This window comes from Salmo salar, chromosome ssa18 (assembly GCF_905237065.1).
Source record: "Salmo salar chromosome ssa18, Ssal_v3.1, whole genome shotgun sequence".
NCBI classification, from domain to species: Eukaryota; Metazoa; Chordata; class Actinopteri; order Salmoniformes; family Salmonidae; genus Salmo; species Salmo salar.
In genome coordinates this window covers 34,879,263-34,906,331 of record NC_059459.1, presented here as the reverse complement: position 1 = coordinate 34,906,331, position 27,069 = coordinate 34,879,263, and the positions used below count along the sequence as shown (strand labels likewise).

The 27,069-nt window shown below is 44.1% G+C and overlaps 1 protein-coding gene across 1 annotated transcript in view; it reads right to left on the bottom strand.

Moving 5' to 3' along the window:
* LOC106563028 (E3 ubiquitin-protein ligase pellino homolog 1) overlaps window positions 1–27,069 on the bottom strand; it is a 73,012-nt gene that overhangs the window by 31,004 nt on the left and 14,939 nt on the right. The window contains exon 2 of the mRNA XM_045701795.1: window positions 17,913–18,103. Within this exon, the coding sequence (XP_045557751.1) occupies window positions 17,913–18,001 (89 nt within the window). The 5' untranslated portion in view covers window positions 18,002–18,103. The remainder of the gene's footprint in view (window positions 1–17,912; window positions 18,104–27,069) is intronic.

The window sequence follows — 27,069 nt, the reverse complement described above, 5'->3', positions numbered from 1 at the left end:
TGACAGTCTGGAGACCAACACTACTGTTATAATCATCTACCTGACAGCCTGGAGACCAGGACCAACACTACTGTTATAATCATCTACCTGACTGCCTGGAGACAAGGACCAACACTACTGTTATAATCATCTACCTGACAGTCTGGAGACCAACACTACTGTTATAATCATCTACCTGACAGTCTGGAGACCAGGACCAACACTACTGTTATAATCATCATCCTGACAGTCTGGAGACCAACACTACTGTTATAATCATCATCCTGACAGTCAGGAGACCAACACTACTGTTATAATCATCTACCTGACAGTCTGGAGACCAGGACCAACACTACTGTTATAATCATCTACCTGACAGTCTGGAGACCAACACTACTGTTATAATCATCTACCTGACAGTCTGGAGACCAACACTACTGTTATAATCATCTACCTGACAGTCTGGAGACCAACACTACTGTTATAATCATCTACCTGACAGTCTGGAGACCAACACTACTGTTATAATCATCTACCTGACAGCCTGGAGACCAGGACCAACACTACTGTTATAATCATCTACCTGACAGTCTGGAGACCAGGACCAACACTACTGTTATAATAATCTACCTGAAAGCTTGGAGACTAGGACCAACACTACTGTTATAATCATCTACCTGACAGTCTGGAGACCAACACTACTGTTATAATCATCATCCTGACAGCCTGGAGACCAGGACCAACACTACTGTTATAATAATCTACCTGACAGCTTGAAGACTAGGACCAACACTACTGTTATAATCATCTACCTGACAGTCTGGAGACCAGGACCAACACTACTGTTATAATCATCATCCTGACAGTCTGGAGACCAACACTACTGTTATAATCATCATCCTGACAGTCTGGAGACCAACACTACTGTTATAATCATCTACCTGACAGCCTGGAGACCAACACTACTGTTATAATCATCTACCTGACAGTCTGGAGACCAGGACCAACACTACTGTTATAATCATCATCCTGACAGTCTGGAGACCAACACTACTGTTATAATCATCTACCTGACAGTCTGGAGACCAGGACCAACACTACTGTTATAATCATCTACCTGACAGTCTGGAGACCAACACTACTGTTATAATCATCTACCTGACAGTCTGGAGACCAACACTACTGTTATAATCATCAACCTGACAGTCTGGAGACCAACACTACTGTTATAATCATCTACCTGACAGTCTGGAGACCAACACTACTGTTATAATCATCTACCTGACAGCCTGGAGACCAGGACCAACACTACTGTTATAATCATCTACCTGACAGCCTGGAGACCAACACTACTGTTATAATCATCTACCTGACAGTCTGGAGACCAGCACTACTGTTATAATCATCATCCTGACAGTCTGGAGACCAACACTACTGTTATAACTATCTACCTGACAGTCTGGAGACCAGGACCAACACTACTGTTATAATCATCTACCTGACAGTCTGGAGACCAGGACCAACACTACTGTTATAATCATCTACCTGACAGTCTGGAAACCAACACTACTGTTATAATCATCTACCTGACAGCCTGGAGACCAACACTACTGTTATAATCATCTACCTGACAGCCTGGAGACCAGCACTACTGTTATAATCATCTACCTGACAGTCTGGAGACCAGGACCAACACTACTGTTATAATCATCTACCTGACAGTCTGGAGACCAACACTACTGTTATAATCATCTACCTGACAGTCTGGAGACCAGGACCAACACTACTGTTATAATCATCTACCTGACAGTCTGGAGACCAACACTACTGTTATAATCATCTACCTGACAGTCTGGAGACCAACACTACTGTTATAATCATCTACCTGACAGTCTGGAGACCAGGACCAACACTACTGTTATAATCATCTACCTGACAGTCTGGAGACCAGGACCAACACTACTGTTAAAATCATCTACCTGACAGTCTGGAGACCAACACTACTGTTATAATCATCTACCTGACAGTCTGGAGACCAGGACCAACACTACTGTTATAATCATCTACCTGACAGTCTGGAGACCAGGACCAACACTACTGTTATAATCATCTACCTGACAGTCTGGAGACCAACACTACTGTTATAATCATCTACCTGACAGTCTGGAGACCAACACTACTGTTATAATCATCTACCTGACAGTCTGGAGACCAGGACCAACACTACTGTTATAATCATCTACCTGACAGTCTGGAGACCAACACTACTGTTATAATCATCTACCTGACAGCCTGGAGACCAGGACCAACACTACTGTTATAATCATCTACCTGACAGCCTGGAGACCAACACTACTGTTATAATCATCTACCTGACAGCCTGGAGACCAGGACCAACACTACTGTTATAATCATCATCCTGACAGTCTGGAGACCAACACTACTGTTATAATCATCTACCTGACAGTCTGGAGACCAACATTTCTGTTATAATCATCTACCTGACAGTCTGGAGACCAGGACCAACACTACTGTTATAATCATCTACCTGACAGTCTGGAAACCAACACTACTGTTATAATCATCTACCTGACAGTCTGGAAACCAACACTACTGTTATAATCATCTACCTGACAGTCTGGAGACCAGGACCAACACTACTGTTATAATCATCTACCTGACAGTCTGGAGACCAGGACCAACACTACTGTTATAATCATCTACCTGACAGTCTGGAGACCAACACTACTGTTATAATCATCTACCTGACAGTCTGGAGACCAACACTACTGTTATAATCATCTACCTGACAGTCTGGAGACCAACACTACTGTTATAATCATCTACCTGACAGTCTGGAGACCAACACTACAGTTATAATCATCTACCTGACAGTCTGGAGACCAACACTACTGTTATAATCATCTACCTGATCGCCTGGAGACCAACACTACTGTTATAATCATCTACCTGACAGTCTGGAGAACAGGACCAACACTACTGTTATAATCATCTACCTGACAGTCTGGAGACCAGGACCAACACTACTGTTATAATCATCTACCTGACAGTCTGGAAACCAACACTACTGTTATAATCATCTACCTGACAGCCTGGAGACCAGCACTACTGTTATAATCATCATCCTGACAGTCTGGAGACCAACACTACTGTTATAATCATCTACCTGACAGTCTGGAGACCAGGACCAACACTACTGTTATAATCATCTACCTGACAGTCTGGAGACCAGGACCAACACTACTGTTATAATCATCTACCTGACAGTCTGGAGACCAGGACCAACACTACTGTTATAATCATCTACCTGACAGTCTGGAGACCAACACTACTGTTATAATCATCTACCTGACAGTCTGGAGACCAACACTACTGTTATAATCATCTACCTGACAGTCTGGAGACCAACACTACTGTTATAATCATCTACCTGACAGCCTGGAGACCAGGACCAACACTACTGTTATAATCATCTACCTGACAGTCTGGAGACCAACACTACTGTTATAATCATCTACCTGACAGTCTGGAGACCAACACTACTGTTATAATCATCTACCTGACAGTCTGGAGACCAGGACCAACACTACTGTTATAATCATCTACCTGACAGTCTGGAGACCAGGACCAACACTACTGTTATAATCATCTACCTGACAGTCTGGAGACCAGGACCAACACTACTGTTATAATCATCTACCTGACAGTCTGGAAACCAACACTACTGTTATAATCATCTACCTGACAGCCTGGAGACCAGCACTACTGTTATAATCATCATCCTGACAGTCTGGAGACCAACACTACTGTTATAATCATCTACCTGACAGTCTGGAAACCAACACTACTGTTATAATCATCTACCTGACAGTCTGGAGACCAGGACCAACACTACTGTTATAATCATCTACCTGACAGTCTGGAGACCAGGAACAACACTACTGTTATAATCATCTACCTGACAGTCTGGAGACCAGGACCAACACTACTGTTATAATCATCTACCTGACAGTCTGGAGACCAGGACCAACACTACTGTTATAATCATCTACCTGACAGTCTGGAGACCAACACTACTGTTATAATCATCTACCTGACAGTCTGGAGACCAACACTACTGTTATAATCATCTACCTGACAGCCTGGAGACCAGGACCAACACTACTGTTATAATCATCTACCTGACAGTCTGGAGACCAACACTACTGTTATAATCATCTACCTGACAGTCTGGAGACCAACACTACTGTTATAATCATCTACCTGACAGTCTGGAGACCAGGACCAACACTACTGTTATAATCATCTACCTGACAGTCTGGAGACCAGGACCAACACTACTGTTATAATCATCATCCTGACAGTCTGGAGACAAACACTACTGTTATAATCATCATCCTGACAGTCTGGAGACCAACACTACTGTTATAATCATCATCCTGACAGCCTGGAGACCAACACTACTGTTATAATCATCTACCTGACAGTCTGGAGACCAACACTACTGTTATAATCATCTACCTGACAGTCTGGAGACCAACACTACTGTTAGAATCATCTACCTGACAGCCTGGAGACCAGGACCAACACTACTGTTATAATCATCTACCTGACAGCCTGGAGACCAGGACCAACACTACTGTTATAATCATCTACCTGACAGCCTGGAGACCAACACTACTGTTATAATCATCTACCTGACAGTCTGGAGACCAACACTACTGTTATAATCATCTACCTGACAGTCTGGAGACCAACACTACTGTTATAATCATCTACCTGACAGTCTGGAGACCAGGACCAACACTACTGTTATAATCATCTACCTGACAGTCTGGAGACCAGGACCAACACTACTGTTATAATCATCTACCTGACAGTCTGGAGACCAACACTACTGTTATACTCATCTACCTGACAGTCTGGAGACCAACACTACAGTTATAATCATCTACCTGACAGTCTGGAGACCAACACTACTGTTATAATCATCTACCTGACAGTCTGGAGACCAACACTACTGTTATAATCATCTACCTGACAGTCTGGAGACCAACACTACTGTTATAATCATCTACCTGACAGTCTGGAGACCAGGACCAACACTACTGTTATAATCATCTACCTGACAGCCTGGAGACCAGGACCAACACCACTGTTATAATCATCTACCTGAAAGCCTGGAGACCAACACTACTGTTATAATCATCTACCTGACAGCCTGGAGACCAGCACTACTGTTATAATCATCATCCTGACAGTCTAGAGACCAACACTACTGTTATAATCATCTACCTGACAGCCTGGAGACCAGCACTACTGTTATAATCATCTACCTGACAGTCTGGAGACCAGGACCAACACTACTGTTATAATCATCTACCTGACAGTCTGGAGACCAACACTACTGTTATAATCATCTACCTGACAGTCTGGAGACCAACACTACTGTTATAATCATCTACCTGACAGCCTGGAGACCAGGACCAACACTACTGTTATAATCATCTACCTGACAGTCTGGAGACCAACACTACTGTTATAATCATCTACCTGACAGCATGGAGACCAACACTACTGTTATAATCATCTACCTGACAGCCTGGAGACCAGCACTACTGTTATAATCATCATCCTGACAGTCTGGAGACCAACACTACTGTTATAATTATCTACCTGACAGTCTGGAGACCAGGACCAACACTACTGTTATAATCATCTACCTGACAGTCTGGAGACCAGGACCAACACTACTGTTATAATCATCTACCTGACAGTCTGGAGACCAACACTACTGTTATAATCATCTACCTGACAGCGTGGAGACCAGCACTACTGTTATAATCATCTACCTGACAGTCTGGAGACCAGGACCAACACTACTGTTATAATCATCTACCTGACAGTCTGGAGACCAACACTACTGTTATAATCATCTACCTGACAGTCTGGAGACCAACACTACTGTTATAATCATTTACCTGACAGTCTGGAGACCAGGACCAACACTACTGTTATAATCATCTACCTGACAGTCTGGAGACCAACACTACTGTTATAATCATCTACCTGACAGTCTGGAGACCAACACTACTGTTATAATCATCTACCTGACAGTCTGGAGACCAGGACCAACACTACTGTTATAATCATCTACCTGACAGTCTGGAGACCAACACTACTGTTATAATCATCTACCTGACAGTCTGGAGACCAACACTACTGTTATAATCATCTACCTGACAGCCTGGAGACCAACACTACTGTTATAATCATCTACCTGACAGCCTGGAGACCAGGACCAACACTACTGTTATAATCATCTACCTGACAGTCTGGAGACCAGGACCAACACTACTGTTATAATAATCTACCTGACAGCTTGGAGACTAGGACCAACACTACTGTTATAATCATCTACCTGACAGTCTGGAGACCAACACTACTGTTATAATCATCTACCTGACAGCCTGGAGACCAGGACCAACACTACTGTTATAATCATCTACCTGACAGCCTGGAGACCAACACTACTGTTATAATCATCTACCTGACAGCCTGGAGACCAACACTACTGTTATAACTATCTACCTGACAGTCTGGAGACCAGGACCAACACTACTGTTATAATCATCTACCTGACAGTCTGGAGACCAACACTACTGTTATAATCATCTACCTGACAGTCTGGAGACAAGGACCAACACTACTGTTATAATCATCTACCTGACAGTCTGGAGACAAGGACCAACACTACTGTTATAATCATCTACCTGACAGCCTGGAGACCAGGACCAACACTACTGTTATAATCATCTACCTGACAGCCTGGAGACAAGGACCAACACTACTGTTATAATCATCTACCTGACAGTCTGGAGACCAACACTACTGTTATAATCATCTACCTGACAGTCTGGAGACCAACACTACTTTTATAATCATCTACCTGACAGTCTGGAGACCAACACTACTTTTATAATCATCTACCTGACAGCCTGAAGACCAACACTACTGTTATAATCATCTACCTGACAGCCTGGAGACCAGGACCAACACTACTGTTATAATACTCTACCTGACAGTCTGGAGACCAACACTACTGTTATAATCATCTACCTGACAGCCTGGAGACCAACACTACTGTTATAATCATCTACCTGACAGCCTGGAGACCAGGACCAACACTACTGTTATAATCATTTACCTGACAGCCTGGAGACCAGGACCAACACTACTGTTATAATCATCTACCTGACAGCCTGGAGACCAACACTACTGTTATAATCATCTACCTGAGACCAGGACCAACACTACTGTTATAATCATCTACCTGACAGCCTGGAGACCAACACTACTGTTTTAATCATCTACCTGACAGTCTGGAGACCAACACTACTGTTATAATCATCTACCTGACAGCCTGGAGACCAACACTACTGTTATAATCATCTACCTGACAGCCTGGAGACCAACACTACTGTTATAATCATCTACCTGACAGCCTGAAGACCAACACTACTGTTATAATCATCTACCTGACAGCCTGGAGACCAACACTACTGTTATAATCATCTACCTGACAGTCTGGAGACCAACACTACTGTTATAATCATCTACCTGACAGCCTGGAGACCAGGACCAACACTACTGTTATAATCATTTACCTGACAGCCTGGAGACCAGGACCAACACTACTGTTATAATCATCTACCTGACAGCCTGGAGACCAGGACCAACACTACTGTTATAATCATCTACCTGACAGTCTGGAGACCAACACTACTGTTATAATCATCTACCTGACAGCCTGGAGACCAGGACCAACACTACTGTTATAATCATCTACCTGACAGCCTGGAGACCAACACTACTGTTATAATCATCTACCTGAGACCAGGACCAACACTACTGTTATAATCATCTACCTGACAGCCTGGAGACCAACACTACTGTTTTAATCATCTACCTGACAGTCTGGAGACCAACACTACTGTTATAATCATCTACCTGACAGCCTGGAGACCAACACTACTGTTATAATCATCTACCTGACAGCCTGGAGACCAACACTACTGTTATAATCATCTACCTGACAGCCTGAAGACCAACACTACTGTTATAATAATCTACCTGACAGCCTGGAGACCAACACTACTGTTATAATCATCTACCTGACAGTCTGGAGACCAACACTACTGTTATAATCATCTACCTGACAGCATGGAGACCAGGACCAACACTACTGTTATAATCATTTACCTGACAGCCTGGAGACCAGGACCAACACTACTGTTATAATCATCTACCTGACAGCCTGGAGACCAGGACCAACACTACTGTTATAATCATTTACCTGACAGCCTGGAGACCAGGACCAACACTACTGTTATAATCATCTACCTGACAGCCTGGAGACCAACACTACTGTTATAATCATCTACCTGACAGTCTGGAGACTAGGACCAACACTACTGTTATAATCATCTACCTGACAGTCTGGAGACCAGGACCAACACTACTGTTATAATCATCTACCTGACAGTCTGGAGACCAACACTACTGTTATAATCATCTACCTGACAGCCTGGAGACAAGGACCAACACTACTGTTATAATCATCTACCTGACTGCCTGGAGACAAGGACCAACACTACTGTTATAATCATCTACCTGACAGTCTGGAGACCAGGACCAACACTACTGTTATAATCATCATCCTGACAGTCAGGAGACCAACACTACTGTTATAATCATCTACCTGACAGTCTGGAGACCAGGACCAACACTACTGTTATAATCATCTACCTGACAGTCTGGAGACCAACACTACTGTTATACTCATCTACCTGACAGTCTGGAGACCAACACTACTGTTATAATCATCTACCTGACAGTCTGGAGACCAACACTACTGTTATAATCATCTACCTGACAGTCTGGAGACCAACACTACTGTTATAATCATCTACCTGACAGTCTGGAGACCAACACTACTGTTATAATCATCTACCTGACAGTCTGGAGACCAACACTACTGTTATAATCATCTACCTGACAGTCTGGAGACCAACACTACTGTTATAATCATCTACCTGACAGCCTGGAGACCAGGACCAACACTACTGTTATAATCATCTACCTGACAGTCTGGAGACCAGGACCAACACTACTGTTATAATAATCTACCTGAAAGCTTGGAGACTAGGACCAACACTACTGTTATAATCATCTACCTGACAGTCTGGAGACCAACACTACTGTTATAATCATCATCCTGACAGCTTGGAGACTAGGACCAACACTACTGTTATAATCATCTACCTGACAGTCTGGAGACCAACACTACTGTTATAATCATCATCCTGACAGCCTGGAGACCAGGACCAACACTACTGTTATAATAATCTACCTGACAGCTTGAAGACTAGGACCAACACTACTGTTATAATCATCTACCTGACAGTCTGGAGACCAGGACCAACACTACTGTTATAATCATCATCCTGACAGTCTGGAGACCAACACTACTGTTATAATCATCTACCTGACAGTCTGGAGACCAGGACCAACACTACTGTTATAATCATCTACCTGACAGTCTGGAGACCAACACTACTGTTATAATCATCTACCTGACAGTCTGGAGACCAACACTACTGTTATAATCATCAACCTGACAGTCTGGAGACCAACACTACTGTTATAATCATCTACCTGACAGTCTGGAGACCAACACTACTGTTATAATCATCTACCTGACAGCCTGGAGACCAGGACCAACACTACTGTTATAATCATCTACCTGACAGCCTGGAGACCAACACTACTGTTATAATCATCTACCTGACAGTCTGGAGACCAGCACTACTGTTATAATCATCATCCTGACAGTCTGGAGACCAACACTACTGTTATAACTATCTACCTGACAGTCTGGAGACCAGGACCAACACTACTGTTATAATCATCTACCTGACAGTCTGGAGACCAGGACCAACACTACTGTTATAATCATCTACCTGACAGTCTGGAAACCAACACTACTGTTATAATCATCTACCTGACAGCCTGGAGACCAACACTACTGTTATAATCATCTACCTGACAGCCTGGAGACCAGCACTACTGTTATAATCATCTACCTGACAGTCTGGAGACCAGGACCAACACTACTGTTATAATCATCTACCTGACAGTCTGGAGACCAACACTACTGTTATAATCATCTACCTGACAGTCTGGAGACCAGGACCAACACTACTGTTATAATCATCTACCTGACAGTCTGGAGACCAACACTACTGTTATAATCATCTACCTGACAGTCTGGAGACCAACACTACTGTTATAATCATCTACCTGACAGTCTGGAGACCAACACTACTGTTATAACTATCTACCTGACAGTCTGGAGACCAGGACCAACACTACTGTTATAATCATCTACCTGACAGTCTGGAGACCAGGACCAACACTACTGTTATAATCATCTACCTGACAGTCTGGAGACCAACACTACTGTTATAATCATCTACCTGACAGTCTGGAGACAAGGACCAACACTACTGTTATAATCATCTACCTGACAGTCTGGAGACCAACACTACTGTTATAATCATCTACCTGACAGCCTGGAGACCAGGACCAACACTACTGTTATAATCATCTACCTGACAGCCTGGAGACAAGGACCAACACTACTGTTATAATCATCTACCTGACAGTCTGGAGACCAACACTACTGTTATAATCATCTACCTGACAGTCTGGAGACCAACACTACTTTTATAATCATCTACCTGACAGCCTGAAGACCAACACTACTGTTATAATCATCTACCTGACAGCCTGGAGACCAGGACCAACACTACTGTTATAATACTCTACCTGACAGTCTGGAGACCAACACTACTGTTATAATCATCTACCTGACAGCCTGGAGACCAACACTACTGTTATAATCATCTACCTGACAGCCTGGAGACCAGGACCAACACTACTGTTATAATCATTTACCTGACAGCCTGGAGACCAGGACCAACACTACTGTTATAATCATCTACCTGACAGCCTGGAGACCAACACTACTGTTATAATCATCTACCTGAGACCAGGACCAACACTACTGTTATAATCATCTACCTGACAGCCTGGAGACCAACACTACTGTTTTAATCATCTACCTGACAGTCTGGAGACCAACACTACTGTTATAATCATCTACCTGACAGCCTGGAGACCAACACTACTGTTATAATCATCTACCTGACAGCCTGGAGACCAACACTACTGTTATAATCATCTACCTGACAGCCTGAAGACCAACACTACTGTTATAATCATCTACCTGACAGCCTGGAGACCAACACTACTGTTATAATCATCTACCTGACAGTCTGGAGACCAACACTACTGTTATAATCATCTACCTGACAGCCTGGAGACCAGGACCAACACTACTGTTATAATCATTTACCTGACAGCCTGGAGACCAGGACCAACACTACTGTTATAATCATCTACCTGACAGCCTGGAGACCAGGACCAACACTACTGTTATAATCATCTACCTGACAGTCTGGAGACCAACACTACTGTTATAATCATCTACCTGACAGCCTGGAGACCAGGACCAACACTACTGTTATAATCATCTACCTGACAGCCTGGAGACCAACACTACTGTTATAATCATCTACCTGAGACCAGGACCAACACTACTGTTATAATCATCTACCTGACAGCCTGGAGACCAACACTACTGTTTTAATCATCTACCTGACAGTCTGGAGACCAACACTACTGTTATAATCATCTACCTGACAGCCTGGAGACCAACACTACTGTTATAATCATCTACCTGACAGCCTGGAGACCAACACTACTGTTATAATCATCTACCTGACAGCCTGAAGACCAACACTACTGTTATAATCATCTACCTGACAGCCTGGAGACCAACACTACTGTTATAATCATCTACCTGACAGTCTGGAGACCAACACTACTGTTATAATCATCTACCTGACAGCATGGAGACCAGGACCAACACTACTGTTATAATCATTTACCTGACAGCCTGGAGACCAGGACCAACACTACTGTTATAATCATCTACCTGACAGCCTGGAGACCAGGACCAACACTACTGTTATAATCATTTACCTGACAGCCTGGAGACCAGGACCAACACTACTGTTATAATCATCTACCTGACAGCCTGGAGACCAACACTACTGTTATAATCATCTACCTGACAGTCTGGAGACTAGGACCAACACTACTGTTATAATCATCTACCTGACAGTCTGGAGACCAGGACCAACACTACTGTTATAATCATCTACCTGACAGTCTGGAGACCAACACTACTGTTATAATCATCTACCTGACAGCCTGGAGACAAGGACCAACACTACTGTTATAATCATCTACCTGACTGCCTGGAGACAAGGACCAACACTACTGTTATAATCATCTACCTGACAGTCTGGAGACCAGGACCAACACTACTGTTATAATCATCATCCTGACAGTCTGGAGACCAACACTACTGTTATAATCATCATCCTGACAGTCAGGAGACCAACACTACTGTTATAATCATCTACCTGACAGTCTGGAGACCAGGACCAACACTACTGTTATAATCATCTACCTGACAGTCTGGAGACCAACACTACTGTTATACTCATCTACCTGACAGTCTGGAGACCAACACTACTGTTATAATCATCTACCTGACAGTCTGGAGACCAACACTACTGTTATAATCATCTACCTGACAGTCTGGAGACCAACACTACTGTTATAATCATCTACCTGACAGTCTGGAGACCAACACTACTGTTATAATCATCTACCTGACAGTCTGGAGACCAACACTACTGTTATAATCATCTACCTGACAGCCTGGAGACCAGGACCAACACTACTGTTATAATCATCTACCTGACAGTCTGGAGACCAGGACCAACACTACTGTTATAATAATCTACCTGAAAGCTTGGAGACTAGGACCAACACTACTGTTATAATCATCTACCTGACAGTCTGGAGACCAACACTACTGTTATAATCATCATCCTGACAGCTTGGAGACTAGGACCAACACTACTGTTATAATCATCTACCTGACAGTCTGGAGACCAACACTACTGTTATAATCATCATCCTGACAGCCTGGAGACCAGGACCAACACTACTGTTATAATAATCTACCTGACAGCTTGAAGACTAGGACCAACACTACTGTTATAATCATCTACCTGACAGTCTGGAGACCAGGACCAACACTACTGTTATAATCATCATCCTGACAGTCTGGAGACCAACACTACTGTTATAATCATCATCCTGACAGTCTGGAGACCAACACTACTGTTATAATCATCTACCTGACAGCCTGGAGACCAACACTACTGTTATAATCATCTACCTGACAGTCTGGAGACCAGGACCAACACTACTGTTATAATCATCATCCTGACAGTCTGGAGACCAACACTACTGTTATAATCATCTACCTGACAGTCTGGAGACCAGGACCAACACTACTGTTATAATCATCTACCTGACAGCCTGGAGACCAACACTACTGTTATAATCATCTACCTGACAGTCTGGAGACCAGCACTACTGTTATAATCATCATCCTGACAGTCTGGAGACCAACACTACTGTTATAACTATCTACCTGACAGTCTGGAGACCAGGACCAACACTACTGTTATAATCATCTACCTGACAGTCTGGAGACCAGGACCAACACTACTGTTATAATCATCTACCTGACAGTCTGGAAACCAACACTACTGTTATAATCATCTACCTGACAGCCTGGAGACCAACACTACTGTTATAATCATCTACCTGACAGCCTGGAGACCAGCACTACTGTTATAATCATCTACCTGACAGTCTGGAGACCAGGACCAACACTACTGTTATAATCATCTACCTGACAGTCTGGAGACCAACACTACTGTTATAATCATCTACCTGACAGTCTGGAGACCAGGACCAACACTACTGTTATAATCATCTACCTGACAGTCTGGAGACCAACACTACTGTTATAATCATCTACCTGACAGTCTGGAGACCAACACTACTGTTATAATCATCTACCTGACAGTCTGGAGACCAGGACCAACACTACTGTTATAATCATCTACCTGACAGTCTGGAGACCAGGACCAACACTACTGTTAAAATCATCTACCTGACAGTCTGGAGACCAACACTACTGTTATAATCATCTACCTGACAGTCTGGAGACCAGGACCAACACTACTGTTATAATCATCTACCTGACAGTCTGGAGACCAGGACCAACACTACTGTTATAATCATCTACCTGACAGTCTGGAGACCAACACTACTGTTATAATCATCTACCTGACAGTCTGGAGACCAACACTACTGTTATAATCATCTACCTGACAGTCTGGAGACCAACACTACTGTTATAATCATCTACCTGACAGCCTGGAGACCAGGACCAACACTACTGTTATAATCATCTACCTGACAGCCTGGAGACCAACACTACTGTTATAATCATCTACCTGACAGCCTGGAGACCAGGACCAACACTACTGTTATAATCATCATCCTGACAGTCTGGAGACCAACACTACTGTTATAATTATCTACCTGACAGCCTGGAGACCAGGACCAACACTACTGTTATAATCATCTACCTGACAGCCTGGAGACCAACACTACTGTTATAATCATCTACCTGACAGCCTGGAGACCAGGACCAACACTACTGTTATAATCATCATCCTGACAGTCTGGAGACCAACACTACTGTTATAATCATCTACCTGACAGTCTGGAGACCAACATTTCTGTTATAATCATCTACCTGACAGTCTGGAGACCAGGACCAACACTACTGTTATAATCATCTACCTGACAGTCTGGAAACCAACACTACTGTTATAATCATCTACCTGACAGTCTGGAGACCAGGACCAACACTACTGTTATAATCATCTACCTGACAGTCTGGAGACCAGGACCAACACTACTGTTATAATCATCTACCTGACAGTCTGGAGACCAGGACCAACACTACTGTTATAATCATCTACCTGACAGTCTGGAGACCAACACTACTGTTATAATCATCTACCTGACAGTCTGGAGACCAACACTACTGTTATAATCATCTACCTGACAGTCTGGAGACCAACACTACTGTTATAATCATCTACCTGACAGTCTGGAGACCAACACTACTGTTATAATCATCTACCTGACAGTCTGGAGACCAACACTACAGTTATAATCATCTACCTGACAGTCTGGAGACCAACACTACTGTTATAATCATCTACCTGACAGTCTGGAGACCAACACTACTGTTATAATCATCTACCTGATCGCCTGGAGACCAACACTACTGTTATAATCATCTACCTGACAGTCTGGAGAACAGGACCAACACTACTGTTATAATCATCTACCTGACAGTCTGGAGACCAGGACCAACACTACTGTTATAATCATCTACCTGACAGTCTGGAAACCAACACTACTGTTATAATCATCTACCTGACAGCCTGGAGACCAGCACTACTGTTATAATCATCATCCTGACAGTCTGGAGACCAACACTACTGTTATAATCATCTACCTGACAGTCTGGAGACCAGGACCAACACTACTGTTATAATCATCTACCTGACAGTCTGGAGACCAGGACCAACACTACTGTTATAATCATCTACCTGACAGTCTGGAGACCAGGACCAACACTACTGTTATAATCATCTACCTGACAGTCTGGAGACCAACACTACTGTTATAATCATCTACCTGACAGTCTGGAGACCAACACTACTGTTATAATCATCTACCTGACAGTCTGGAGACCAACACTACTGTTATAATCATCTACCTGACAGCCTGGAGACCAGGACCAACACTACTGTTATAATCATCTACCTGACAGTCTGGAGACCAACACTACTGTTATAATCATCTACCTGACAGTCTGGAGACCAACACTACTGTTATAATCATCTACCTGACAGTCTGGAGACCAGGACCAACACTACTGTTATAATCATCTACCTGACAGTCTGGAGACCAGGACCAACACTACTGTTATAATCATCATCCTGACAGTCTGGAGACCAACACTACTGTTATAATTATCTACCTGACAGTCTGGAGACCAGGACCAACACTACTGTTATAATCATCTACCTGACAGTCTGGAGACCAACACTACTGTTATAATCATCTACCTGACAGTCTGGAGACCAGGACCAACACTACTGTTATAATCATCTACCTGACAGTCTGGAGACCAGGACCAACACTACTGTTATAATCATCTACCTGACAGTCTGGAAACCAACCCTATTGTTATAATCATCTACCTGACAGCCTGGAGACCAACACTAGTGTTATAATCATCTACCTGACAGCCTGGAGACCAGCACTACTGTTATAATCATCTACCTGACAGCCTGGAGACCAACACTACTGTTATAATCATCTACCTGACAGCCTGGAGACCAGCACTAGTGTTATAATCATCATCCTGACAGTCTGGAGACCAACACTACTGTTATAATTATCTACCTGACAGTCTGGAGACCAGGACCAACACTACTGTTATAATCATCTACCTGACAGTCTGGAGACCAACACTACTGTTATAATCATCTACCTGACAGTCTGGAGACCAGGACCAACACTACTGTTATAATCATCTACCTGACAGTCTGGAGACCAGGACCAACACTACTGTTATAATCATCTACCTGACAGTCTGGAAACCAACCCTATTGTTATAATCATCTACCTGACAGCCTGGAGACCAACACTAGTGTTATAATCATCTACCTGACAGCCTGGAGACCAGCACTACTGTTATAATCATCTACCTGACAGTCTGGAGACCAACACTACTGTTATAATCATCTACCTGACAGTCTGGAGACCAACACTACTGTTATAATCATCTACCTGACAGTCTGGAGACCAGGACCAACACTACTGTTATAATCATCAGCCTGACAGTCTGGAGACCAACACTACTGTTATAATCATCTACCTGACAGTCTGGAGACCAACACTACTGTTATAATCATCTACCTGACAGTCTGGAGACCAGGACCAACACTACTGTTATAATCATCTACCTGACAGCCTGGAGACTAGGACCAACACTACTGTTATAATCATCTACCTGACAGTCTGGAGACCAACACTACTGTTATAATCATCTACCTGACAGTCTGGAGACCAGGACCAACACTACTGTTATAATCATCAGCCTGACAGCCTGGAGACCAACACTACTGTTATAATCATCTACCTGACAGCCTGGAGACCAACACTACTGTTATAATCATCAGCCTGACAGCCTGGAGACCAACACTACTGTTATAATCATCTACCTGACAGACTGGAGACCAACACTACTGTTATAATCATCTACCTGACAGCCTGGAGACCAGGACCAACACTACTGTTATAATCATCTACCTGACAGCCTGGAGACCAGGACCAACACTACTGTTATAATCATCTACCTGACAGCCTGGAGACCAGTTAGTATCATCAACATAGAGGAACAGCCATAAGTATCTGAGTTAGTATCATCAACATAGAGGAACAGCCATAAGGATCTGAGTTAGTATCATCAACATAGAGGAACAGCCATAAGGATCTGAGTTAGTATCATCAACATAGAGGAACAGCCATAAGTATCTGAGTTAGTATCATCAACATAGAGGAACAGCCATAAGGATCTGAGTTAGTATCATCAACATAGAGGAACAGCCATAAGGATCTGAGTTAGTATCATCAACATAGAGGAACAGCCATAAGGATCTGAGTTAGTAACTAAGTGGTGAAGTGTTATGTGGTTGGCTCCTTACCCCAGCACCATGAGCTCTCCATATTTCACTGGCACTTTGGAGGAAGAGGTGGAGGAGGGGGAGATATTTTCCTGCTCTGGAGAGAACATGGGCCCGGCAGGCTGGATGGGTGAGGTCACACTAAAGGGGCGGGGTCAGCTGAGCCTCAGCTCCGCCTCCTCATCCTGCATGTGCCTGTTGCCGCCGCAACCCTAGAGAGAGAGAGAGAGAGAGAGAGAGAGAGAGAGAGAGAGAGAGAGAGAGAGAGAGAGAAAGAGAGAGAGAAAGAGAGAGCGAGCATGAGGTCAGTCACACGTGGAGAACACAGCTCACAACATCAGGAAGTCACCTGATCCCTCAGGTCTCACCTTACACTGAACAGGAAGTCACTGACAGTTACACCACCACACACCCTTTAAGACACACACACACAAATAGGGCCCTAGAAAAACGATCTGCGTTGCGCCAAGCACGGAATCCAGACATTAAACCTGAATTAAACAATACTCCAAAAATGTATTGAACTTACTAGAACATTCCTTAAAAATTGCCCATGTGACTCACAAGACATGAAGAAAATGCACCAGTGATTAGTATTTTCCTGCATCTTTCTGAAAGGGCTCAGGAATGCCCATCTGTGTTGTGGTGCTCTTATGTCTAGTCTACACTTAGCGATGATGCTAATGATAACCATCTGCTGGTAGATGGAAAGGCTTTTCCAAAAACTCTCTCAATTTAAAGCTAACTACAAAGCAGCCTATGCCTACCTGGCAGAATGATACCATGATTATTTGCATCAATCCAGTGGCCATTTGCTTAGAAAACTCTGCAATCTCATGAGGGCTACAGAAACACCGCTAACCAAACAACGGTCTCTGGCTAGTGCCCCCTGCATTAAAGGATAACTACACCCACACGTGTGGTGTGTGTGTGTGTGTGTGTGTGTGTGTGTGTGTGTGTTCGCTATGTGGTCTGGGGTTGAAACGGTTGCTGCTGTGTCTCTGTGTATCACCTAAGGATGGGTTTATACTCCCACAAGCGGTCACCAAACTCCCCTGCGCTTGGCAGAAAAACAAGGGGTGCTTAAAGTTTCAACTTGCAAAGGGTTTTGCTACCGTTTCCCCTAATGAATACAACCCAGGGTTTTCACAGTGACCTCACTTCCTCAGACAACGGTGCCTTTGTGCAGCCAGGCAGTTTCCCCCCCTAAAAACAACACCAACAATTAGCCTGTGTCCTGTTTGGCACGCAGGTTGAGTCCCGTCCTTCAACAGTTCAATGAAAGGGAAAGGTGTGCTATTCTTCAACCACACTTGAGTGTTCAGAATGCACACTGGACTGGCTGTTGATAGAGAAGCTTGTGAGAACTGCGATGATGACGTCACTTAAACTGGGAGTTGAGGTGATTCACAAATGGAACATATTGGGCCAGTTTCCTGGAAACAGATTCACATACACAACCTACTTCATACCTCTCAGCAAAATAACACTAGTGCCCACATCAAAATAAAGACTGGTGAAACCCTGGTGTGGGGTAGCCTACGTCTCAGGGGTCAGAGCTACTCATTTCATGAGAGAGAGAAAAGTCCCAGATAGATAGATAGAGATAGAGAGATAGAGAGATAGAGAGAGAGAGAAGGCATACCTAGACCAGGCGTGGTGGAGGACCTCCATGGGGAAGGAGAACCACATCAGTGGCCCCAGCAGATAGCCTGCTTCCTGGGCAAACACCAGCTGCCTCCTGGGATATCCAACAGGCTAGCCAGTTAGCCAGCCTGCTAACCAGACAGCTAGTCAACCAGCCAGCCAACAAACTAGCCAGACAGCCAGCTGACCAGTCAATCAGCCAGCTAACCTCCCAGCCAGTCGACCAACCAACCAGACAGCCTGCCAGTCAACCAGCCAGCCATTTAGTCAGTCCGCGAACCTTTCTGGCACCCAGTCTGCCAGCACCACTAAGAGAGAGTGCTAAGCTAAGTCAGTATCAGTCATCTTACTTTCACTTAGTGCTGCTGGCTGGCTGGAGGACTGGCTGCTTAGCTGACTCGCTGCCTAAATGGTTTGTAGACTGGCTAATTGGCTGGCTGGTTAAATAAGTAACAGGGGCCCTATGCAGCTCAGCTGGAACAGCCTGGCACTTGTAATGGCAGGATAGTGGGTTCAAATCCCAGGACATTCTGCTAAACTAGATATATTATAGTTAAGCCAGTCTCATTGATGGCTATCAACTCTCTGCACTTCAGCCTCCATTAAGGGCAATGAGCTAAATTGCCAACTCTCAACCTTCAGCGAGAACACTCCTGTACTTAGTTGTTTACTCTCAACTGGGGATGGGCACGGTTACTGAAATATTTGGATATCTGAACCGACATTCGTATTTGATTTCTTGTGTGAGTATTCATTTTTATAAGAAAACATTACAGGCCTATTTTAAAAATGAAATATCCATGTTACATTGCTGCATACAAGGATATACCATGACATTTCAAATTCTTAATTTAATAAAACTACTTTTAAAAGTCATTTTTATGACATGCACCCCATAAAAAGACAGGCGTCTTCACACATGTAGCTTGTTTTAGTTAGCCAATCAAAGCGGCACTAGGTCTACAGTCAGAGGCTCACTACAATACATTTTAATAGAAAGTCAGCAAAAATAGATAAGCTCTTTCTGCCGTGGAAAGGAAAATACCTGTCTATTCCCAAAAAAAAATCACCCTGATTAACTCTTTAGTCATATCCCAGTTTACCTATTTGCAGAAATATTCTATTTTATTTGGAACGGCAAGCCAAACAAAATTAAAACGGGCCTATTTATATACTGAATATGAATTTGGAGGGCAGAAATGATTAAATATTAAAGCATTAGACCTCTCACTAAAGGCTTCAGTCATACAAAAGTTATACTTAAATCCGAACTGGTTCTCCAGCAGATTAGTAAGAATGTCTCACCCCATGTTCAAGAATTAAATAAAGGTGAAATAATATATATATATTTTTTTTTAAATGGCCTTTTTTCCCCTTTATTCAGATTCAGAATAACCTCTCACTTTCGGTTATTAAAAAATTAAAACAATCTCTAAAATAAATATCGCTATTTTTAAAACAAACCATTGACAGCTGGTTGCAATTTCAGGTTAATCCACCAGAAAAGACAGAACAAATATTATGGTTAAACTCAAATATACTAATTGATTTAAAAAACTATATTTTTTGAAAAATGTTTCAAAAAAATGTTTTGTTGTTGTCTAATCTTTGTAAATTATATCATAAATAGGACCGGTGGAGGATCTACTCAACCAACTAATTGCAGCATTACCGCACAAATGGAAGAGGCAAGCGGAAGGGGGAGTAAGTAAGGAACTTATCTGTTGGCCCTGCATTAAAAACAAAAAATGGCTAAAGAAAATTGTGATAAATAAAAAAGTATACCAGTTGATTGCAAAATAGTTGGGAAGAGATTTTTAAATGTACCGATTCCATGGCACATGGTTTATGAGCTGATACACAAAATGACACTGGATTCAAAACATAAGTTTTTCCATTTCAATCATTGCAACCAATAGAATGATATATATGTAGGGGTACAATCATCCCAGCTCTGCATATTTTGTTGCGAAGAGACGGAATCATTTGTTTTGGTGCGGCCCATATGTAGCTTGTTTTTGGTCACAGGTTCAGGAATGGCTGAAGAATTGCAACATTTAACTAGAGCCAACTCTGCAAATAGCACTGCTGGGTGATTTAAAAAGTCAGTCATTGATCAATATAATAATAATAATAATAATAATAATAATAATAATAATACTCTTAGCAAAAATGTTTCTTTAATTTACAATATGTAGAATCTATGAGAATAGAAAGGTTCAGAACTCTCGTGAAATACACAAAAAAATAGATATTTTAAATATTTCCCCCCCAAAATTGAGGGATTTTAAAAAATTTAACTAGGCAAGTTAGTTAAGAACAAATTCTTATTTACAATGACAGCCTACCAGGGAACGTTGGGTAGAACCCCCCAAAAAAGAGACTATGCGTGGCAAGTGAAATGAGAGTTCACTAATGCAATGCAAGATTAAATTAAAACTACAGAATTAATAAAGTTAGTGGAGTTAAATGAGAACGAGCAGGTTAGGAGGTAAGCTGAGAATGAACATTGATCTCTGAATGGGGTTGGGGAGAAAGTGAAGAATGTAGCCTGCAATTAGCCTAACGTTAGATGGCTAGCTTAGCTAGCTAGCTTCTCTAGGCTACTCCAGCCAGGACAGGCAGTGTTAGATGGGATGCCGCTACAACGGAAGGTATGGTAGCAGTTAAGAGCGTTGGGCCGGGCCTCCCAAGTGGCGCAGCGGTCGAAGGCACTGCTTCGCAGTGCTAGAGGCAACACTACAGACCCGGGTTCGATCCCGGGCTGTATCACAACCAGCTGTGATCTGGAGTCCCATTGGGTGGCGCACAATTGGCCCAGCGTCGTCAGGGTTAGGGGAGGGTTTGGTCAGGGGGGCTTTACTTGGCTTATCGCGCTCTAGCGACTCCTTGTGGCGGGCCGGGCACCTGCAGGCTGACCTCGGTCATCATGTGAACGGTGTTTCCTCTGACACATTGGTGCGGCTGGCTTCCGGGTAAAGTGGGTGTTAAGAAACGCGGTTTGGCGGGTCATGTTTTGGAGGACGCATGACTCGACCTTCTCCTCCGAGCCCGTTGGGGAGTTACAGTGATGAGACAAGATCAAAATTGGGGAGAAAAAGGGAGTAAAATACAAAAAAATATTTACGACTAGGCGAAAATAATCTGTTGATGTGCCCTTGTGCAAGGCACTGAATCCTAATTGCTCCTGTAAGTCGCTCTGCATAAAAGCGTCTGCTAAATGACTAAAATGTAAAAGATAACACTGTGGCTGCTACAAGTTAGCTAGTCTTGGCTGTAGCCGAGTTGGCATGGCTAATTCGTCTCTTCCCCTCACAGCTCACACAGACGACCCCTCCCCGCTGCAGAAATAAAGGGGAAGCCGTTCAAGTTAAAAATGTAAGTTACAAAAGTAAACGCATGTCAGATTTTTTAAATAATATTAGAATAGTGAAATTACTGCAAACGCCCATCCCTACCTTCGATGAGCACTAGCTAGGCCAACACTCTAGTACTACCCCAGGCAGCGCTAGCTGTAGGAAGATGGCAGCAGTGTTAAACCACAGCTCAGTTCCAACAGTATATAGCCACGTGGCTCTGGATAACATTCTGCCCTTGATGGCTTTTACAGAGAAAGGAGGAAAACAAAGGCTTTGTACAATTCCCAGGAATTCCTCTCATGGTTTTCCCAAATGGTATCTAGACTGACGCATGCTGCAGAGGTTTTTAAAGGGGCGGAAAGAGGGGTAACCACTTCTACGATAAACAAATATCATACCGCCAAGACAGTTTTACTCCATGTGTAACTCTGTGTTGTTGTGTGTCAAACTGCTTTGCTTTATCTTGGCCAGGTCGCAATTGTAAATGAGAACTTGTTCTCAACTTGCCTACCTGGTTAAATAAAGTTGAAATAAATAAAATAAAAAAATTCTAACCTCTCACCATTACCAATAACAGGAGAGGTTAGCATTTAGCATTGGGGGGGGGTGACATTGATGCCTCTAATTTTCGCACTCATCATTATTCACGATCATGGTGGCATCCACATCAATAGAAGTGTTCAGAAACATATTTTATTCTTATTTACAAGAAAAGTGACTCAATATATTATTTACCATTCATTTCTATTGGGTACAACAGATCCTGAAACACAACCAAAAACTGTAAATGCATCCAAAAAGTTTGTAGAGTCACAAGCTTGATGTAATCACTGTGTGCTCGGATTATGGGACCAAATAGTAAACGTTTGACTACTTTAATACACACAAGTCAATTTGTCCAAATACTAATGAACCTTCAAATGACAGCTTTGAATAGATAAAGTGCTTTCATTTCTAAACGGTAAAACATACGTATGAAAACACCCTGAAATAAAAGGTGCCGTTCTGTACTGTCGCCTCAAATGAAACTTTTCATCTCAAATCCAAAATGCTGGAGTACAGAGACTGAAAAAGTTGAAGCTTCATTGTCCAAATAAATAGGCGTGCGCGTGGCTGTTGCTTACGCCCTGCGTCCGGTCTCCTGAGTGTGTTGGTTGTTGCTTACGCCCTGCGTCCGGTCCGGACTCCTGAGTGTGTTGGTTGTTGCTTACGCCCTGCGTCCGGTCCGGACTCCTGAGTGTGTTGGTTGTTGCTTACGCCCTGCGTCCGGTCCGGACTCCTGAGTGTGTTGGCTGTTGCTTACGCCCTGCGTCCGGTCTGGACTCCTGAGTGTGTTGGTTGTTGCTTACGCCCTGCGTCCGGTCTCCTGAGTGTGTTGGTTGTTGCTTACGCCCTGCGTCTGGTCCGGACTCCTGAGTGTGTTGGTTGTTGCTTACGCCCTGCGTCCGGTCCGGACTCCTGAGTGTGTTGGCTGTTGCTTACGCCCTGCGTCTGGTCTGGACTCCTGAGTGTGTTGGTTGTTGCTTACGCCCTGCGTCCGGTCTCCTGAGTGTGTTGGTTGTTGCTTACGCCCTGCGTCTGGTCCGGACTCCTGAGTGTGTTGGTTGTTGCTTACGCCCTGCATCCGGTCTCCTGAGTGTGTTGGCTGTTGCTTACGCCCTGCGTCCGGTCCGGACTCCTGAGTGTGTTGGTTGCATGGAGGGATCAGAGGAGGATTGGTTTGCACACGCTGAAGATTACAAGTCTGATGACCAGGTAATCAATCTGAGGGGACGCTCGGGAAAGGAGATCGACCCCAACGATACCTCTCACAGACTCCCTGTCTTTGCCTCCCTCCCTCGTTCTTCCTGTGTAACCCATCTAATCGATGAGCAGGGATGTGTAAAATATCAAAAGAGAGGGAAGGAGAAGAAAGAGAAGGAATCATATCTCAGTCACCTGGGATTTGGGAGGGAAATCGTGTTCTAGACAGGGAGAGGGGATGTGTGTAGGCTACCTGGGATTTGGGAGGGATAACGTGTTCTAGACAGGGAGAGGGGATGTGTGTAGGCTACCTGGGATTTGGGAGGGATAACGTGTTCTAGACAGGGAGAGGGGATGTGTGTAGGCTACCTGGGATTTGGGAGGGAAATCGTGTTCTAGACAGGGAGAGGGGATGTGTGTAGGCTACCTGGGATTTGGGAGGGATAACGTGTTCTAGACAGGGAGAGGGGATGTGTGTAGGCTACCTGGGATTTGGGAGGGATAACGTGTTCTAGACAGGGAGAGGGGATGTGTGTAGGCTACCTGGGATTTGGGAGGGATAACGTGTTCTAGACAGGGAGAGGGGATGTGTGTAGGCTACCTGGGATTTGGGAGGGATAACGTGTTCTAGACAGGGAGAGGGATGTGTGTAGGCTACCTGGGATTTGGGAGGGAAATCGTGTTCTAGACAGGGAGAGGGGATGTGTGTAGGCTACCTGGGATTTGGGAGGGAAATCGTGTTCTAGACAAGGAGAGGAGATGTGTGTAGGCTACGTGTGTCTCCTGTGATGTCCCATACGGATGATAAACAATGTTTTTACTCTGGACTGGGATGGGGTTCTGGAGCACTGGTCTGGGGCCTGGCTAGGAGAGCAGGAAGGCCATCTGTATTATGAAACTAACCTGTGGGTTAGGAAGGCTGTCTGACCCCCTGCATTGGGGCGGCAGGTAGCCTAGTGGTTAGAACGTTGGGCCAGTAACCGAAAGGTTGCTAGATCGAATCCCCGAGCTGATAAGGTAAAAATCTGTCCTTCTGCCCCTGAACAAGGCAGTTAATCCACTGTTCCTAGGCCGTCATTGTAAATAAGAATTTGTTCTTAACTGACTTGCCTAGTTAAATAAAGGTTAAATAAAATAATGGTCGAGAGCTGAGGGTTGTATGGGAGGTCTGAGATTTGGCTGACTGTTTGTGGAACACTTCAACAACATTCTTACTGCACTGTACACATGCGCCATCCACAGATAGGCCTAGTCTATTATAAATCCACTGATAACTTTACGATGGGGAAATTCACTAGCGAATGATCCTACCAGTGCTGGGACGTTAATACAGTGCGAGTTATTGGTCATGAAGCAGAGGTCGCCTAAAGCCTACATCAAGGTAATCAACATCACTACCACTATGAAGAGTGTGTCATCAGCATTTATGTGTCTGTGTTCCTAAAAGTCTGTTGCAAAAAGTGTCATGTTGTTTAGGTTTAAAACTGCATTGTTGGTTAAGGCCTGCTGTATTCTGGGCATGTAACAAATACAATTTGATGTCTAGATGTTTGTCCGTCTTTCTAAAACCCTCCTCCGCAGGCTGACGTTAAACCCTCCTCCGCAGGCTGATGTTCAGGACGTTAAACCCTCCTCCGCAGGCTGACGTTCAGGACGTTAAACCCTCCTCCGCAGGCTGACGTTCAGGACGTTAAACCCTCCTCCGCAGGCTGACGTTCAGGACGTTAAACCCTCCTCCGCAGGCTGACGTTCAGGACGTTAAACCCTCCTCCGCAGGCTGACGTTCAGGACGTTAGACCCTCCTCCGCAGGCTGACGTTCAGGACGTTAGACCCTCCTCCGCAGGCTGACGTTCAGGACGTTAGACCCTCCTCCGCAGGCTGACGTTCAGGACGTTAGACCCTCCTCCGCAGGCTGACGTTCAGGACGTTAAACCCTCCTCCGCAGGCTGACGTTCAGGACGTTAAACCCTCCTCCGCAGGCTGACGTTCAGGACGTTAAACCCTCCTCCGCAGGCTGACGTTCAGGACGTTAGACCCTCCTCCGCAGGCTGACGTTCAGGACGTTAAACCCTCCTCCGCAGGCTGACGTTCAGGACGTTAAACCCTCCTCCGCAGGCTGACGTTCAGGATGTAAAAGATTAAAAGACTGGTGAGGGGGGGATGATAATAGGGAGAGGTACTGTTTTCGGAGAGGACTGCCTGAGTGATGTGTTCGTGAGCGTGCATATTCTGTGTGCGTATGTGGATGCGTGTTGCTGGGGAACGTAGGGAGGGAGCTCAAAGCCTTTTTCTTTCTGCCGGTTAGCTGACCAGGGGAAGCCAACTGAGGGAGTGAATCAAACTGGTGAAAACGGAGAAACCTGAAAGTACTGCATGTCAGGATGCCATCAGGGTCAGGTGATTAGATATCCGTTGACAAAAAAGTAAA